General features: G+C 33.9%; 1 protein-coding gene across 3 annotated transcripts in view; it reads right to left on the bottom strand.

Moving 5' to 3' along the window:
* The window catches only part of LOC127873217 (serine palmitoyltransferase 2-like), a 43,376-nt gene extending 23,793 nt beyond the window's left edge, over positions 1–19,583 (bottom strand). The window contains exons 1-7 of one of the 3 annotated variants that reach the window (XM_052416981.1): positions 19,416–19,583; positions 12,006–12,185; positions 7,666–7,820; positions 7,079–7,224; positions 6,138–6,262; positions 4,649–4,742; positions 12–117 (exon numbers count right to left, since the gene is read on the bottom strand). In XM_052416981.1, coding sequence (XP_052272941.1) covers positions 12–117; positions 4,649–4,742; positions 6,138–6,262; positions 7,079–7,224; positions 7,666–7,820; positions 12,006–12,185; positions 19,416–19,523 — 914 coding nt within the window. In that variant the 5' untranslated portion in view covers positions 19,524–19,583. Of the gene's footprint in view, positions 1–11; positions 118–4,648; positions 4,743–6,137; positions 6,263–7,078; positions 7,225–7,665; positions 7,821–12,005; positions 12,186–16,387; positions 16,738–19,415 lie in introns of those variants that run through there. The other 2 variants (XM_052416979.1, XM_052416980.1) reach the window with 2 other exon arrangements.
* Positions 19,584–20,732: the final 1,149 nt, after the last annotated feature.

The following is a 20,732-nucleotide window of genomic DNA, read 5'->3' as shown; positions in this document are numbered from 1 at the left end:
CCTCCACATACCTCCACACTCCCTCTACAACAATCAGTATTTTCTTCCACGGCCTGTGGGTCCTTGGCTGCCCATGTACCACAGCTTGCTTCAGCTTCTTTTCTAAATCCTCCATATCTGAAGAAGAGGAGCATACAGTACAGCGATCAATCTAGGATTTGAAAAGATCAGGATGATTATAAGTTGGCAGCAGGGCACTTAAGTGTGTGGCCATAATATCCCTGTGGCATATTTTCAATACAGCCAAGTGTTTTATTAGTATAAATTTCATATAAATTGTATTTACATTTTTAACATCATGTATTTTGTAAATATAACTAGTTTCATTTTTATAATCAAATTTTGTTGTTAAAACTTGTCATAAAATTTCCTACATAATGTAAAGGGTGCAGCGTTGGACCCTGGGGCAGCAGGGTGCTGTGCCATTTTGTTGAGGCCTGGCTATAGCACTGCTACACTAACAAAATATGCTTTGCAATTTAGTAGTGTGTAGCCTGATAATATTACAAAAAGTTCCACTTATTCATTTTTTTGCAAAAGAGAAAGTTAAAGATTGGAATGTGTATATAGTTAACTGCATTGTTTATTGACACACATAAAGTGTTGTCAGACTACAATAAGGATTAAAGACATAAAGTTCTTCTCTATGATCTAACATGACTATTTAACATTACAATTCCACATAAAATGACTAAAGCGCACCAGGCTTAAATTTCAGATTTATTGATTTTCGCTGTAATAACAAATGCAAACAAATGAGGTGAAGACAAGCATAATGAAAGATAATTTCACTGTTTGCCTCAAGTTAACAATTTGTAGTGACATTGTGTATTTGGTGTTTGCTCTAAATTGGATTTTAAGTTCATTTTCTACATGTTTAGATGTAATGAGAGTCTAAACAATCATTCAAAATTTCTATCCACACCATAAACTTAAAACACATTTCAGCTTAACAAGCACAAACAAATTCTAAATGTAGAGTTTCCATTTATTAATTTAAAACACTCACTTTTCCATTTAAGATGCATGCAGACATTATATGTACTGTAAACTGAATAAACAATCTCCAACAATCCAAATTATATGACCCTAGTTTGGGAAAACTTGGCTAAATGCCAGTGAGGTCTGCACGGGCTAATTGGGGAAGACACTTTCAGCCTTTAACCATATCTTGCTAAAAAGAGACTTCTTTCAAACAAATTATACCATAAAAGTGGGAAGTGTCATCTCTGATTAGCCTGTGCAGACAGCAGTGGCTAATCTTGGACGACACATAAAGTGCATGCATTAAGCCCTGTTTTCCCAGAGAGCAGCTCATTTACATTACAATACATTATGTTTTAAATGCTTGGTAACAAATTTATATTGATCACTTGTTAAAATATGTAGGCCAATTAAATTGAAGCCAGATTTGAAAGTGCCCGACAAAATCAAGCTTAAATGGTGGAGTGCTAGATCTGTACAACTAGACAACTAACATCAATACATGTAATGCAACTTGAATTACTAGGTATTATTGAACTTAATGAAGCCTATCCCACCATTGTGCAATTATACACACTGCTTCAGCCGGATTAACCACTATGAAAAATTGGCCATTCAATTTTATGATTTAATGGTTATACACAAGAGTATTTACTGCTTTAAATTATTCACCACTTGACAATTCATTCTGAGGTTTGATATGATCATTTATTGAACCCTTAATAGTAGATTCAGAGAGTTGATATGCAACTGTTAACGTTTCTATATCAGATACATATACTTGTGCAGTCAATCAAAGTTATAGATTCATGATTAATCTAATGTCATCAAAAATCAGCCTAATTAGTGCAAAATGTATCTCCACGGAGTACAGCCATTTTGACCAGAACTTGAACCTATTTACAATTATTATACCTCAATTTGGAATGAATAATTTTTGCACCTTTTCTCAGGGTGCAATATTTACAGCACCCCCAAACTGTGATAGGTGAAATATTGTAAGTAAAAATCATAAAGCAGTTAAATGATTTGCAAATAAAAATTATTACAATAAGTAGTATTTCTTAAGGCAAGACAATAATTTGACTTGTTCATATATTGAGATTTAAGTGGTTCCGATAACAATACATTGCGGGCAAAATCATCATTTGTTTACAAATGCCTATAGCCCTCAAACAATTGACAGAAAGATGCACTAGACAGAATTTAATTTGTGACATTAATGGAGCAGCTTTTAAGTTACCTCAGTGCATAATTATAAACATGCCCCAAGGGCATTGTTTGTTAAGAGGACACTTATCATGTCTATTGTTTCAGATCAGAGTGTCATGGGGTGAAAGCTTCATGTCATCATTGTCACAGCATCAGACTTTCACATGCAAAAACTCACTTGAATCAAATTCAGATACCCACTATTGTTTTTTAAATGTCCAGTTTTTATTTTGTAATCATTTTGCTTGCATTAGTTTATTTAAGATTCAAAATAACACTGCAAATTGCAAAAACAGAGTATCTTGGGACACGTGGGTTACTTTCTACATTCAACACCACACTCACCGCCCCACACCACCTTACACCACTCTCACCACCCGACACCATGCACCCTCAAAGCCAAACACCACCCCACATCCTCCCAAATTAAGATGTTTCAAGATGGTATAAAGAGTTTCTCTTTTGATTATGTTTCTAGAGTTTCATTACTCCTATAATTATCTTACACACTTAAACCTAAGAAAACAATATCCAATTTTCACTGGAAACATTGATTACATATTTGTTTAAGTCTAAAATCTTTATATAAACATTGAAAACAACTTTATATCGATCAAGCCATTTTCCAAATGATTTTATTACTGGCATTTTACAAAATGGGGTAAGTGAACAGATCTCTAATTGAATATGCCCACTTATAAGTACCTACAATTTTTGTTTCAAACAATTATATGGGAGTTCCAAATCATTAAAATTGTCCAAGGTACATACTGCACGACTTTTATTGTTTTTGACTGTATTTCAAATACCAGTACATCATAAAGGATACACCCTTCACACACCTTAAGCAATCAAGCAAATATAAAACCTTCCCTTGCTGGGACATAAATATCACATTTTAGCAAACATCAATATATGATTGTGGTATAGGAGACAACGTTTTGTGATGCATGAGGGCATTTTCTTCTGTAAATGAGACCATTTATTTCATACAGGCAACTTATCATTTTGATACTATTTGTTATGATTCAGAAGACCATTTATACTTGTGCAGGCGAAAATTTATTTAGCAACAACCTTATTTATTTGAGCAAGAATGTAAAGCAAGCCTATGGCTTATTGAGCCACTCTCTTTTCTGTTCCCTGGGTAGAGACAGTTCTTGATGTCTATGGAAACCTTAAGAAAGCTCCCAGAGCAGGGATCAAACCCAGGACCTGATGATAGCTATGCAGACACAAAATACACCATGACAATGCAAATTCTTTATTGGGTACCAATTGGTCAAGGAAGAATTTACTGTAAAATCAATTATATTTGTTTGCATGAAATTTTGTGAGTTTTTGTGAGTTTTCAAAAAATGACTATTTAGTGAACGTGTAAATTCTTTGATTTCAGATTTTGGAAAAAAGAGGAATTTGTGTTGATCATTATCCGATTTGTTTGTGTTAAACTTTTAGAAAGGTCAACTCAGAAAATCAACAAAAATAAATTAACCACATATAAAAATGACTTTACAATACTTGGTGCATGTAACCATTTATTCATAAGTTTGACACTACACACTTAATGGGCGATGAGATCAACAACCTCAGATAGATGTTTAATAGAAGAAATGTATATTCATACTAGACTTCAAATGATTCTTACAGATACATTTAAACCTCCCATGATAAAGTGGGCCTGATGTTCACTAGAGCTATGAAGAAATAACAACAGGGATAAACAAGCCTCAGTGCTGATCTGAACACCTGAATAATTCATAAACAATGAACAACAAAAGTACGCAATCTCACCGACATCTTGATCAATTGTTGAATATACTACGCCTTGAATCAAGAACAAACTGGCGAAAAGCAGAATTGAATACTCACTCCGTAAGACTTTAATACCATTAACCAAACTCGGTTATGAATTAGAGCGTTGAAATGTTTTTTACTATTTACAGCACGAAACATAAGAATGCTTTTAACCACACATATTTGAAAGATTGATTTGTTTAGAACAAACTGCATGCACTGATCTTATTCAGTGCGTATACACTGATCTTGCTCAGTGCAATAAAGGCATCAAAATAAAAAATTAAGGTAAAGAGTTGTGATCAGGTATTCAGTCTATAAAGTGGTAGGTAAGAGGATAAGACCCACATTACTAAAAACTTGGGCACCCCATTAAGCTGACAGCTGTTAACATTTTTATTCAAATACTTAAAATGCAAACAAATATTTGTAAATGCTTCACCCATTTATGCCTAGTGGACTCTCCCATCCTTCTAAATTGGATCAGTTTATTTCCAAAATTAGGAATGTCTAGTATATTTATTTCTATATTTAGAATATTTCTTACAGAAATTCCTTTAAGCAAACAGCGCAGACCCAGATGAAAACAGTGCATTTCAATTGCAATTTGTAAATACTATCCACATTTTTTCTTTCCTGATGTAATGTTACTCACCATTATGTTTGTATGTTTTAATAGTTGCTCCAGTTAAGCGTGACCCCAACACTAACGAGGCGTGGTTTAGCTCATCACTGAATATTAAGCAACCCTGAAAAATGAGAACACCACATTTTAGGTCAACATTTTAAGTCATCCATAAACATTCATGTACATTTATTGAAGTCTCTTCATGATGTTTGTGTGCTCATTGTGTTTTGTTGTTTGTGTTGTTGTTGTGGGGGGGGTTGTTGCCTTGTTTAGTTAAAGAACTGCAAGTGATGAATTTGGAATATAAAAACGATGTAATTACCTTTAAGTTTTGTAGCAAAATAGTCTAAATCGTATGTTTTCAGTAAACATTTGTTGACTGGAAATTCAATAACTAACAAATTTGCATCAGGCATAAAAAACAACACAATGGTTGTTAAGGATTTAACTACCCTCTGTTATTGAACAAAACTGTATTAGTAGTTCATGGGCTTAAGATGTAATAAACACAGCTCACCGAGTTTATAGACATTTTTGCCTCGGAAAAGGCTTTTTAAAATCTGCATAAAATTGAACATTAAAGTTTAGTGTCCAACTCATTATGCATTAAACATGACGCATGATAAATTAGATCCAGTGTAAATCAACCCTTATAAATCCATTAATTTAAATCCAGACAGGACATGAAAAACATTATTAAATGAGACATAATGCATGTGAAACCAATGACCAGTAATTAATTTATCATTCAATGTCAAACCAAAACATTAAACATAAGACATGGCATGAATAACATGCTTTTGAAATGACACATGTCTGAAATACAAACCTTTGAAATGAGGCATAAAAATTACATGCAGATTGTCAAAATGAAACATTGCACAAAATTTGCTTCTTTGCTATGAAACAGAAAATAACATGAAATAACAAATGGTGTGAAACGCAAACCTACAAAATAGGACATGAAATGAAATGCAAATCTTTAAAATACAACATACTGTAAATTCAATTATATTTGTCAGCATACAGTTTAGTGTTTTCTCAAAAAATGACCAACCTGGACACATCCATTCCTGGATTTCTGGTTTTGGAAAAAAGAAATTTGCGTTGGTCATTTTCTGACGTGTTTGTGATCAATTCATGGATCAGTCAACCCTCAAATTTAACGACGATTGAGTCATGTTCTAAGAAAACATAGCATAATGCATGTGCGTTAAGTGTTGTCCCAGATTAGCCTGTGTAGTCTGCACAGGCTAATCAGGGTCGACACTTTCCACTTTTATGACATTTTTCGTTTATATAAAGTCCCTTCTTAGCAAAATTCCAATTTGGCGGAAAGTGTCGTCCCTGATTAGCCAGTGCGGACTGCACAGGCTAATCTGGGACGACACTTTACGCACATGAATTATGCCCAGTTTTCTGTGAACGCAACTCAATTAATCTTCCACAAATAATAATGATTTAACAGTAAGTTGGAAAGTAAAATGCCATAACAAAAATGGGTGTAGACTTTTACTTTTGAAACAAGGCATGGCATGTTCATGGAGTTTGTGGCGAAGCCCATCGGCACTGTCATGGCTGCCTCAACACCAAGGTACTGGGCTACTAGATCATCTAGTTCTTTGTGGATGTCCAGATAACCTATAAGTAAAAAAAAATAAACATGAAAAACACTGTAAAGTAGGCTCGATTTTGGGGTCACAGACCGTGCTTGATGCAAATGTAGTGTAGTGTAGTCCCAGATAAGCCTGTGCAGTCTAAAGATGGTTTTCAGGGATGACACTTTACCCTTTTAGATAATTATTCATTTGCAGGAGGCCTCTTCTAAACAAAAATCCAGTGGCAGTGGAAAGAGAGTGAACTGCCAAGGCTAATAGGGGACGACCTTTTCTGCTTTTTTGGAAGTTTGCATTAAAATTGGGTCCCTTATAAAACAAAAATTCATAGTAGTGCAGAAAATGTTGTCACTTGTTAGCCTGTGCAGGTGCTTTGATTGTTTCCTATATTTGTATTCAGCTTTGTTATTTCATGTTTTTCTCACATGTTATATCATAAAAAGAAGTCAAAACAGTACATTTGGTGTGATAGGCTGTGATTGATTTAACTAGTTTTGAGCAAAAACTAGTATATTCATTGGAATTGTATTTAAATATATAAGCCTTGATCTGAGAAAACAGGCCTTAATGCATTTGCATAAAGACTTGTCCTGCATTAAATTGTGCAATCAGCATGGAATAATCAAGTAAGGCACTTTCATCTTTAATTGGATTACACTAAATAGAGATTTACTTTTAATGAAAAATACCATGAAATAGAAAGTGTCGTCCCTGATAAGCCTAGAACTTCACCACAATTCAGGGAAGAGACTTTACATGATGTATGGCCAGTTTTCTTGAGGGAGGCTCAATAACATATTTTGCAACATATTTTACAAACAATTCATTAACATGAGCTAACCAAGTTCCTGTCTGCTGCCTCCAGATGTGATGCCATATTGACTTGTTACAATTTCCACGGCGTCTTTGCAAGGTCCCTTGTTTTCAGAAAATCCCAGGTAATTATAGGAGCCAAAGTTCATCACCCTCTGACTCTTATCTGTCAATCTGGTAAAAAAATTGCCCAATTTATTTCAGCTTCGCTCAGGGAAAATTGGGCTTAATGCATGTAATTAAAGTGTTGTCCCAGATGAGCCTGTGCAGTCCACACAGGGTAATATGGGCTGACACTTAATGTCTTAACTTTATTTTCGCTAAGAAAAAAAAAATACAGCAAAAACAGAAATCTTACAATTTCTCTGAGCAAGGCTCATTTTTTATATTATTTATGGGTATGCAAGAGGTAGTAATAGATTTCCAAGTTTGTAATGTTAAAAGTCCATAACAACAGATTAATACAGTTTTTTTGTTTTACATCAATTAACAAGTATTTTTGATTGAATGTCTATTTTAATACAAGTTTCATAACAACAAGTAGTTTAATTCAATACTAGCTCTGTAAAACAGAAACATCCCAAAAATCCTGATAAAACAACAAGCTAAACTGACTCGAAATTCCATCCGTTGTCGTAGGTTTTCCTCTCCATGACGTCCATGTATTCTCCTGCCACGCTGCATATTGGCCTGTTCCAGCAGTCGCGGATGCGTCTGTACAAATTACGAGTGTAAAAACTCTCCCAGCTTTGGTAGAGAGGAACAAAACCCTGAAATCAAAGTCATTTATGGTTTTTTAGTCACTTTTTTTACAGGAAAACAGGCCTGCACTTGCTAATCTGGGTCAATACTTTCTGCACATGCATTAAGCACTATTTTCAAACTGTGAAGCTCAAATGCTTATTTATTTTTTAACCCTTTGCATGCTGGGAAATTTGTCGTCTGCTAAAATGTCGCCTGCTGAATTTCTAAAATTAGCATTTTCTTCGATTTTTTTCAAAGAATATTATCAGTATAGCAAACAGTTTGGATCCTGATGAGACGCCACGTTCTGTGGCGTCTCATCTGGATCCAAACTGTTTGCAAAGGCCTTCAAAATTCGGTTCCCGCACTGAAAGGGTTAAGAACGTGTCATGTATGAATTAGAAAAGTGTCACAGATACTGATGACCCAACAATGCATATTCGGACAGAGACAAATCCACTACCTATGAGTCGTGTTCTGAAAAAAAATGGGCATAATGCATGTGCCTAAAGTGTCATCCCAGATTAGCCTGTGCAGTTTGCACAGGCTAATCAGGGACAACACTTTCCGTCTTAATTGAATTTTCGCTTAAAAGAGACTTCATTTAAATGAAAAATGTCATAAAAGTGGAAAGTGTCATCCCTGATTAGCCTGTGCAGATTGCACAGGCTAATCAGGGAAGACACTTTACGAACATGCATTATGCCCATTTTTTTCAGAACACGACTCATATTCTGCACACAGATAAACAAGTGAAAGGCTTAATGCCACTCCATGGGAGCATAAAAAACAGACAAAGAGCCATAATACTGCATGTAATCCTCGCAGCCAAAATTGCTTTCTTTATCATTTACAGATAAAGGGTCATCCAAATGTAAATTAAAAAGCAAGCTTCAGGGGACACCAGGTCATAATTCTGCCAAAAATCGTTGCAACCCAAAATCCTTTCTTTATGATCATCTACACATTAAGGACATTGAACAGTCAAAGTTTGAGAAAGATCAAAACAGTAGTTAAAGAGGAATTAAATACACAAGCTTTGGGATGTACAGACATACAGAGAGATGGACAGACAATAATTATTGCACTGCAACATGCTCCCCAGTCCGAGGAGAAAATGTAAACACCAGCTAAATCCAAATACAAATTTAACCTTTCAGATCAATTCAGGTAACTATAATTTTATACAGTTGTGTAAGGTTTCATGTAAAGAATATATTTCTCAAATTTTATACTAGTCGTTTAAGCAATAGCTGTCAAACTTTCTAACATTCTGAACTAAACCCATCTTGTACACAGCATACAATGTAACCCAACCCGAGGATTCATGTTTAACCACCCAGAACTACAGTACTACCTGAGATATTTGTTGCATCAATGAAGAATAGTGGTAAGTTTCAAGGGTACCATTTTTAGGTTGAGCACATTCCATTTGCCTGTTTTGAGATTGTCAGTGATGAATTTGTTTAAATACCCATTAGTAATGGATCAGTACAATAGCCCTTACTTTTCAGATGCTTGACAATGTTTGTTTATGCGCATGTGAATGCAAGTTCAGTATTTATGCACATCATAGATAGACCAATCCTTTACAGGGATTATGTTGTTAAAAAAGGCCCAAAAGAGGGCCCCAAAAAGACAACTCTATGAAAAAAACTGAATTTGCAAAAATGATTATTGCATATCATAACTTTCAACACTAGCTATAAATGTACATAATATACAATAATGTATGCATTTTGAGAAAAAATCGTCTTTAGTAACTGTATGGGGCTGTTTGGCCTTTTTTATGTTATTATTGTAAGCATTCTTTAAATAACCCTTTCTCTGGGAAAACAATGCTTAATGCATGTGCAGAAAGTGTTGTCTCAGATTAACCTTGGCAGTTCTTAACTGGATTTTTGATAAGAAGAGACTTTTAATCAACAAAAAATACCATTAAAGGGGAAAGTGTTGTCTATCATAAGCTTGTGTTTGACTTCAACCTCTAATCTGGGAAAGCACTTTAATGCACATGCATTAAGGCCTGTTTTCCCAAAGCGATGCTCCATTTTTGGACAGGGTTATGTACCATGCATGAAAGGGCAGTTGGTTAAAGCGATATCTACTGTCCTGTCAAATCTTCATATGCCTCCTAAGTTATCATTGTGCTTATTTGTTTCCATCATTTTGTATTATTCTATATTTGATTAAAGCAAATAATATGTTTCAGTAAAGTGCCTTTCTGTTGAAAAAAATACATTGCAGTAGGAATCCAGTTTTCCCTTGCTTCCATAGTTCCTTCAAATTTAGTCATGACAAAAGCCAAAATCACCCAAAATAAAACAACCCTACTTTCCAAATTTTAGTCAAAACAACACATTTTCCCCCAAATAATCAGGGCCCAGTCTCTATTTCCAAAAAAGTGAAAATAACAAACTTATTAGACAAAAGTTATAAACTAGGACTTAAGATAAACTAGAACATTGGGAGAATTCAATACAGATAACAAATAGCTTCAAAAATACTTTTTTGGTTTGGCAAGATTTTGGCAAAGAGCCAGCTCATAACAATATATGTGAATATCACAGAATGTGCACTTCATTATCATTCAATAACTGAATAAAAAGACTAACATTAAATTCCTGCTTGTTGTTATCCTGAATGATCCTAGAATGAATTAAATATCAATTAACATTAACATTTTAAAAGCAATATTCTGTTCAAAGTTCTTGAATGGAATCAATGTTGAATCACTTGGAGAGACACATACAGCTTTATTGAATCGCTTTGCGAAATTTTACAATATGAAAAAATATACTCATACCTACTATAATAATACCTATACTGGAGCAAATTACTATCAACATCTATGGGCTATGTGTCAATAAACAACTGGCTCAATTTAAATTTTTGGAAAACCATCTTGAACATTCTAATGTTAGGAGAATGATTATGTGCAGACTGCACAGGCTAATCTTTGACAATGCTTATCTCACGTACCTAACATCATGACTGTCAGTTCACCTGTTTACATTTTTTCTGAGTAAGCTAGTTTACCAGAACCAAGTGTCCATAATCAGCAATTGGCAATTTCCCTTTTTAAATCATAGGTAGGGGGAGAATGGTAGTTTACCAATCCCAACACAAGCTATGTGGTCAGGTCCGGACTTTATCCCTTGCTCCTCAGATATGTAGTCCAGACTCTACCATCTGAGCTAGCAGGCCAAAGGAAGCTAATGTATGCAGTTGTTACTCTTCCATTCACCAAATTAGCCAATGGCTTCTATTGCTCCAGCTAGAATTTGAAAAGGGCAAGAGGGCTATTTTGTCAAAAGGGCACTTTCAAGCGGGCAGTTTTTTCTCAAAAGGGCAATTTCTAGCGCGCGATCGTATCCTGCATCCATGTAATATGACATTAATAAATTATAATATCTCTAAAATAATTTTAAAAAAAATTAATAAAAGGTCCTAGGAAGGGCAGGGCTTCAAAAAGGCAGAGTGGGACACCCTTCCATTTAGGCCAAGCTGTGGCACTGGGCTACGCATTAAAAAATTTGGTAAAAGAATTGTCCATTGGGTGCAAGTTTTTCTTCATAATCACCAATAAATATCCAAAACAAGGGACAAAATTGTCACAAAACCAGGTTTTCATTGTGAAAAAAAAATCTGATAAAGGGAGAAAACTCAAACTGAACTTTTGAAATGAACAAACAAAATAAACCCCCTTTGTAAGTTTGTTTTTTAAAAAAATCTATTTTTAGTCGTGGCGACCTTGACATTGGAGATATTGACGTGATTCTTTCGTGCGACACACCGTCCCATGATGGTGAACAAATGTGCCAAATGATTTCTCACAATGAATGACATAGTTATGGCCAGGACCAGCTCATTTATGGCCATTTTTGACCTTTGAACTCAAAGTGTGACCTTGACCTTGGAGATATCGACGTAATTATTTCGCGCGACACACCGTCCAATGATGGTGAACAAATGTGCCAAATGATTTTAAAATCTGACAATGAACGACATAGTTATGGCCCGGACAAGCTTGTTCCGCCCGCCCGCCAGCCCGCCAGCCAGCCCGCCAGCCAGCCCGCCCGCATTCGCCAATCTAATAACCAGTTTTTTCCTTCGGAAAACCTGGTTTATTATAATAGTTCAGACATAAAAAAGGCAAATTTGGCTTCATAAAATTTTAAGTTTAATGAACTTTGGTATATAATACTCACAGGCAGCTTGGGTTCTGTGCAGGACTTCTGACTCTCAATTCCGATGTTTCTCATGAAGTCTCGTATATGGCCGACAAGCACTAGCAGCCCATACCCGAGGTAAGTCCACACAGCCGCATACAATGGCGTCTCCTCAAAGGACTCCCACCACGAACTGCGCCAGTCCAAGTCATGGCCATACTGAAGAAGAAACAAATAGTATGACTTTTAAAGCTGATTTGATAAGTTCATGCCCACAAGTCACTTTTCTGTGCTGATCAGCCTGCTGGATGCAGTGAAAGATTTGTTGGTCCCAATCTCAAAAAGTAGATATATTTCGCAAATGAGAGCCTAAAATTCCCAATAGAAGGTTTAAAATACATACACCCACTCCCAAAAAGTCGTCAACATCTTTTTCTTGGCCATTCCTTTGGCTTTGATACCATTTTTATAGTATGACCTACATTCACGAAATTGTGCCTTTTTTTATGCAATATACATCTTATTGCATGTTGGGACTGGATTTGGGATATAATGCTTTTAGTGTAATATGTATTACTGCCCCAAATCAATTGTGAAACTGCACAAATTTACTGTACTTCTTGCATTTTGGAAATAACTTAAATAACTAAATTAAACTCAACAAACTAAATTATCTCTAAACAGTATAAATTAATGTTATGCTGAAATGTACATATAAATTTGCAAGTTTTTACCGGTAGTTATACAAAAGTTATCTGATACAGATGTCCACAAGTTTCCTTCTGTTATATGCTAAAACAAGAGATGTGTTTGTCGGAAATGACAGAATGAAATACAGACAGGCCAATACAATATACCCCTGATTATTTGATCAGGGGGCATACAAATATTCCTTATATGCATGTACTGCTATCTCAGTAATTCTAAAAAGACACAAAACAGGTTTTATGACAAGTATCTAGCCCGAGGACATAACACGCATCATTGACTTGCATTTTTACTTTATTGGGTGGAGGTTTATAACATATTGAGGGTAAAAGAGACCAGTGAAATGTCCCTGTAACCAAAACTAAGTATGAGTATCATTCTGTTATCCTGGCCTATACTGCTCAGGTAGGTATTTTAATTGTTAAAGTTAAGACCTTTCTTAAAAGATTCAAGTTCTAAACGCTTCATTTCCAACTCTAAGATACTGATGATCAGCAAACAGCATAAAACATTAACAGAATTACTGGCTAACTGTTCTTGTTGTATGCTGGTTGCATGTGGTCATTTTCACTTTGCTTCTGAGAAGGAAAAAGATAACTTATGTAAGTGTTTATGACCCCCAGTTCTGGATGTGCGATCAATTGTGTCTATTCAATGGTATCCAGTCCTTATAACATGTAGATATTGTATGCCAGAGAAGTATTTGAAGTATGCAATGGGTTAAACAAGTTCATTTAAAACTATCATGTATTTAACAAGAGCACCGCATAACTGGTGCCAACGCTCTGCTGCGGGTGCATTTTTGAATAAATGAAAGCTTGTCAGATTTTATCTTTTTAGAGGTCACAGTGACCTTGACCTTTGACCTAGTGACTCAAAAATGGGTATGGCGTGTAGAACTCATCAAGGTGCATGTACATATGAATTTTCAAAGTTGTAGGTGGAAGCACTTTGATTTTAGAGCAAAATGTTAAAGTTTTAGCATGACGCCGGCGGACGACAAGCTGGCTATGACAATACCTCGGGTTCTCTCAGAAAACAGCCAAGCTAAAAATGACATTGAATCAGAACTTTAAAATCTATGTTTAAGACAAAAGTTGCAGCTTCCTTAATAAAGCGAAGGAGTTTATAATAAAAGACATGGTATAACTTGAAAACAATAGCATTTACAATTATTTATTTCATCCTAGTTTATGTATTTGTCAAATTGTGTGCTCTATTATTGATTTGAAATGTCCTTTTTGTTAAAAATATTCAGAATCAACAGTTTCCCAAACTATCAACTTGATTAAAGTAAATGCAGTTATATTTCTGTATTATGCATGGATTTCAATATATTTGAAAAAAGGTGTCAAATGACCCCATGCTTGCAAGGGTCAAAATACTTTAGTCCTGGCTTATTTTTTTTTATTTAAATGCTCTTCAAATCTTTCTTAATATTAATTGGAGGAGCCAAACTACCCAAAAACACATTTTTTAGATAATAAATATTGCATACAGTATGGTTCATGGCAATACTTGCATCAAAATGATGCAAGGAAAATAATTTGAAGAAGTTAAAAAGTTACAAATTTCAAAATAATTGTTGCATCAAAAACAGGAATCGGTCTCATTTAAATCCCTGTGTAGTATAAAGTAAGCAGATTCATATTATTTAGCTTAAGTTAATTATTAAACGTTAACCAATAAGAAAGATGTACATGAACTGCATGCGAACTTAACGTTTCTTTGGGTCTGTCTTCTCTTTAAGAATAATTAAAGATCAATAATCCTCTGTCCATAAGCCAGATCAAAGTACCCCCGCAATTCATTATTTAAAATCAATACCCAGTTAACCAAGTAGTTCACCTCAGCAACAAGGACACAAAAACTGTAAACAGTATATAGTGAATATCGTTTTAGGAAAATAGGACTTAATGCATGTGTGTTAAGTGTCGTCCAAAATAAGGGACAACACTTTCTGCTTACACTGGATCTTTGTTCAAGAGGCCTTTTTTTATCCATAAAAGTGGAATGTGCTGTATAAAAAAATTAACCTCTTTCATTTAGAACTGATTTTTGTAGAGTCAAGCTCAGTTCTATTGCAGCAACACCAGATACCGGTCAGATTTGGTTGGAATCAAAATCCGAACAGTATAATCATAAATAATTGTATATTGGGCAGTCAAGAACACCTTGTAGTTCTGATGTAAGGTCATGAAACTCATGCCATTATTATTTTATTCCTGAGAACCTGAATTCTTCATAATAGTTTATTGGCTAATAAGGTATACTACATCAACAATATTTATTCAATATTTATTTATGGTGAATAGTTTTATTCCGACATTCATTATGATATTTCACAGTAACTTAATACTGAATTATTTATGAATGATGTATGATAGTGCACGCTTTTTCATCAATAACAGTTCATGTCACAGGTGGTTAGCGTGTGGCTATGATATTAATTAGTGAAAACATCATTTTGAATGATAAATAATCATATTATAACGAAAAATTAACTTTTCTGAAAAAAAATATTTCACTATCAAATATATATATAACAAGGTATGCAACTCAAAATCACCCCATAACGGGGTGCATCGCTTTGAACAGCCATATCTTCATCAATTGTGCAGCGATTTTCACGATCTCGGTCTTATTCAACGCAGAAATGAATTTCCTTTCTGGAAATGTATATGTCTTGCAATATTTTTACAAATGCTGGGTCAACTTTTAAGAAATAACACGATACACAACACGCATGACCCAGTTGACAGTGATCATGTATTCTTTATGAATGAAATCTCCAGTTGTAAAGACACACCTCCGCATTGGACCAATGAAATCACTCGTATGTTTAAAATGTCAGTTAGTTGAAATGTATGTAAACAAAGGTTTCAAACGGCGCTGGACAGTTAGTCTTGATGCAGAATGTAACGACAAGAACGGTAATAATGTTTTTTCATACGTTTTATTGAATTATGGTATCGAACTACATGAACTTTGTAGGGAAGTTGCCCTTTACTCCGTGAAGATTTCAGTCTTAAAGACAGCATGATCACTGTCAACTGGGTCATGCGTGTTGTATATCGTGTTATTTCTTAAAAGTTGACCCAGCATTTGTAAAAATATTGCAAGACATATACATTTCCAGAAAGGAAATTCATTTCTGCGTTGAATAAGACCGAGATCGTGAAAATCGCTGCAAAATTGATGAAGATATGGCTGTTCAAAGCGATGCACCCCGTTTTGGGCTGATTTTGAGTTGCATACCTTGTTATATATATATTTGATAGTGAAATATTTTTTTTCAGAAAAGTTAATTTTTCGTTATAATATGATTATTTATCATTCAAAATGATGTTTTCACTAATTAATATCATAGCCACACGCTAACCACCTGTGGTTCATGTTGCCAAAAGTACTATAATAATTTACAAAGTGCTTCAGATATTCATGATAATGAGCGATAATGTGCTTCCATGCTGTACCACATTTCTAATAAAAGAGGTATAATATTGTGTGCATTTCATCTAAAATGCTGCCATGTATCACTTCATCTAGCTGATGTAACGTCGTTTGTCTAACAAAACAATACAATTACATAAATATTGCAAGGTATACTGCCGGTTCCAAAAAAAATCCACACACTATACAATAACAATAAATGCTCAAAAACACTAAGAATACCACGGTAATTAAATAAACAATAATTATAAACTACATACATGACCATTCGTTCCATCACGACCATTCTTTTTGTTGATTGCGTGCTTTTTGTTGTTTGCGAACGCATTATCCCTAACCTTTAAAACATCCCTCAACTTATCTTCCACATAATTGAACATTATTATGTGCTGTTTATTTAATTTTCTCTCCTATGAATATTTTTAAGCTTATTCATACATGGTGCAAAACCATATGAAGTAAAATTCAACCTAACTTTTAAGGTGTCAAACTAAAGTCATATGATAGTTATCATCAGGTAGTATTGACTTTGATCCTTCATATCATTATTTAAGTCATCATATAATCACTCAGACGCTGTAGTCACTCAGTAATCACACAGAATGATTTCACTTGTGTTCAAAAACTGGATTTGCACTTCATAGATAGTATGTATATGTGTCACACTGATAAGTTTTTTGAGTGTCCTGTATGACAATCATGATTTCTTCTTATGATTTATCACTGCATACATACTATGTAGGGTATTTAAAGGAAATTAAAACTAGTAAACTGGTGGCCATTTTTAAATGTGTTAATACCAAAGAAAGATTTAAACATCTACACGCACAGTCAACTCACCCCAGTCATTGATAAATTCACAATCAAAAACATTGATAGATTGACTTATATGTAAAAGGTTTACAGACCTCTACCACTAAATAGTTGTCATAAAGATTTTCCTTAATTTGGGAAAAGAAGTCATTTCACCCTAAACTTTTGGCTTCGATATGCACTGATAAATTTTGCGCACAACTGCAGATTAAATGTTAATTAACTGTATTTTAACCTTAAAGAAATGCACAAGAAATTGCTACAAAATTTATCTTTGCATGATATGTGGTGACTTAATATTGTCCAGTAATGTACAAAAAGGAGCCTAAGGAAATTCTTTGCTAAAACCCATCAGCTGCATGTACCGGTATCAACATGTATAAGACCTTAACTTCATGTACATCTCCATGATTAAGACTATGTTATTCTTAAGATGAGAGCAAGCAGTTATATATAAAATGTCACAAAACTTGTCCAGCTTTCAACTCGGCCACTTTTAGCAGCACCCTGAACCTTTTAGGATCGAAGAACTTTCCCTCTGTGGATTAAAATGGTGTCAAAAATGAATGGACTTACAAATATCAGATTATTATTGTTATCTAAAGAATATCTAAAAAAAAAATTTTCCTAGATGCTATGATGCTAATAAGTTCTAATTTCCTGTTGCTGTTTTGTCATGAGCATGTAGTTTTTTCTCAAGTGTCAAATCATGCCATAGTGGTTTGATGTGATATTTATATCCTTTAAATATTTATGATATATTTATGATGCATTTTGTTAATCAGGTAAAATATAAATCAGATGAAAGAAGTGTTTTCTTGCCACACCCTATTAGAACATGAATTGTCGTGAGGTAAAATACTTGTAAATACTTGTAACACTAACCCAGATTTTGCAAGTTTAAGTCCCAAATTGTGGATTGTTTGCATACAAATTTATTCCATTTTGTTATAATTTTATTAGCATTTTATTATTCATCTGTATTAAAAAAATATACATTACAAATGTCAATTGTTGCATTTCTCTTAGTCTACTGTAACTTAGTTTTAACTATTTGAGTTGCGTTCTGAGAAAAGTGGGCTCAATGAATGTGCGTAGTCCGCACAGGCTAATCTGGGACGACACTTAACGCACATGCATTATGTCCAGTTTTCTCAGACCAAGGCTCTCTTTTAGGTCTGTTGTACAGTTTGTACTTGCTGCTGTGTATCTGCTTATTATTAACTTAAATAAATAATAATATATAAAAGCCATACATGAATAGTTTTTTCAACATTTTACAAATTGTTTAATGTGCAAAAACATAATAATGTTCACATATTTGAACTAGAATCACTTGTTTAAGCTGGCTGCCTTATTTTATATTCTAACCAATCTATAATCCTTGAATGATGAATGTAAAATAATGTCTTTGTTGAATGCTGTATTACAAGTTGACATCTCATGACAATTATCAATTTAAGCTTTTGATTATTATCAAAATTTATTTCACAAAACATTACTCTTTTCAGAATATGAAAATAATGAAATTATATTCAAGATAATCATAAATTGGTTTCGAGTACATTTTTATCGTCTGAGAAAAGGCTTGCTAAAAGAATACATCTACACTTTTATTAAGCTAGAGGCCTGTGATTTTTTCTTTTAATCAGAAGAGAATGATTGAATCTATCTATCCTCCACACCCCTTGATGAGGACCTAGATATAATATATTGGAGACAATTTATACACTCAGATGAGAAAACCTCTTTCAGTGACTGTGGATCAGATATGGTAACATTTAGTGCAAAAGCCAGATAAAAGTGAACCAAAATTGCATGCAAATATTATCAAAAACAAAGTTGAAAATTATAATCTAATTAAAAGTTGTTTATAAATTCTTTATATGATTATTGTTTATTGATCATGTTTTTTTTATCATACAAAGTCATTGTCTGTCTTAATGTTTTTGTTCAGTATACTTAAGACACACCTTTCAATTAGGTTCAATAAAACATTTTATTTTATTAAACCTTTTCTTGCAGAATAAATCAAATATTTTTTATTCACACAATTTCATAAGTTCAATATGCTATGCAACAATGTCATACAATAATTGCATAATTTAGGTTAACTGAACTAAAAAATAACCTATAAATTCACATTTGTTATGACAACAGGTAAATACCTGCCAGTTTTTGGGAATGTCAAGGCCAATTAATCAAGTCGTGACAAATGGGCGTGCCCAAACCAGACACTAAAAATGTAAACAAAGGTGATAAAACTCTAATTCTTCAAATATGTTTTACACATGGTTAAAAAAAAAATAGTTAATAAACAACGTTTCATGAGATACACAAATCGCAGCCAATCTACATCAACCAAAAATAGCAAATGTGTACACAAATTATATTCGCTGCCTTTTTGCCGCAGTGACAATTATTTTCGCGATATATTTTATTTTTTGAAAACTAATGGTAATCATTCAAACTTACCTTATGATGTGTACCATTTGTTTTATGTCCATTACTATAATGAACTTTTCCGTTTATTTTTCCATTTGTATTCACTGTTTCTAAGTTAACTTCCCCACCCGGAGCCATGATCGCAAATGTCGAAATCCAAGCTGGAACGCCGTTTCTATTGACGCGAGTTATTGGTTAAAACTGAATCAATCCGCTTTCAGATGTAAGGCTACTTCACACTAATAAATTTTGATCTCTGCTTTCTGTTTAAACGCAAATAGTTGAACTTCACTTGGCGAATAACAATCACATGTTTCAGTAAACCATAATACTATAAGTATTATATCTTTATAAGACATACAGCATTTTATTTTGTTTTGTTTTTCCAATATTTCTTTAAAATCTATAACGATTTAAATATAAATACACATAAACCCGGTTTTGTTAACCGTGAGCGTGTTACACTTGTTTGAATCTTTATTATGTTATGATTCCGACAAAAAGGCACAATAAGCCATTGGCACATTTTCGACCGTTTATCTTAGTGTATTCATACTTGCGGACGAAAGTCCTATTTCGCCAATTTTCACCTATGAAGGTATACTCACTGGAGTATTGTGGAGACAACTTAATCTGTATTGGCAGAAACTACTAAGCTCATTGCAAATATAAGACATGGGATACGATAGTTTTTGGTAGATATAAATATCATGTTTACACTATATGATAATTTATTCAATCATTCATTGTGGAAAACCCGCCACCACCGACTTGAGGCTTGTTTTTGAACGCTCTCCTGATATGTTCAGCATATTTTAAGCCTTACTATTAGACGAGATAAAATATATTCACGAGGGCCGGTCTCCAAGATTCATGCTTTATATCTAAGGAATAAGTTACACAAACCATCAACAATTAACTCGGCTTCTACAATATTTATGATATTTCTCATAGAACAGCAACGATCTGACCACTTCCTAAGTAATGTGAATGTCAATTCTGGTGACATCATGCATTGATTTAGTGGTGATTTGAAAATGTTTTTCGCATGTTCTGACATCTCATGTTGACGTTTTGACGTCTTTAATGCATTCGTTGCAACTTAGTTATTCAACGCATCTGATATAATTGTTAAACTAACTTATATATAAAGGAATCATATGTTGTCCATCTTCATCTATTGATCCTCTTCGTCTAATGATATAGTTTATATGACAAGATTAAACGTAGTAAGACGTCATTGTAAATTTAATATCATAATAATGTTAACCGACTTATACTGTCATATAATTTGATTGAGAAATTTGACGTGATACTCGTAAAAGATGAACAACGCAAAATGAATCA

Source organism: Dreissena polymorpha, chromosome 3, assembly GCF_020536995.1.
Source record: "Dreissena polymorpha isolate Duluth1 chromosome 3, UMN_Dpol_1.0, whole genome shotgun sequence".
Taxonomy (NCBI): domain Eukaryota; kingdom Metazoa; phylum Mollusca; class Bivalvia; order Myida; family Dreissenidae; genus Dreissena; species Dreissena polymorpha.
This window is presented reverse-complemented; position numbering and strand designations above follow the sequence as displayed.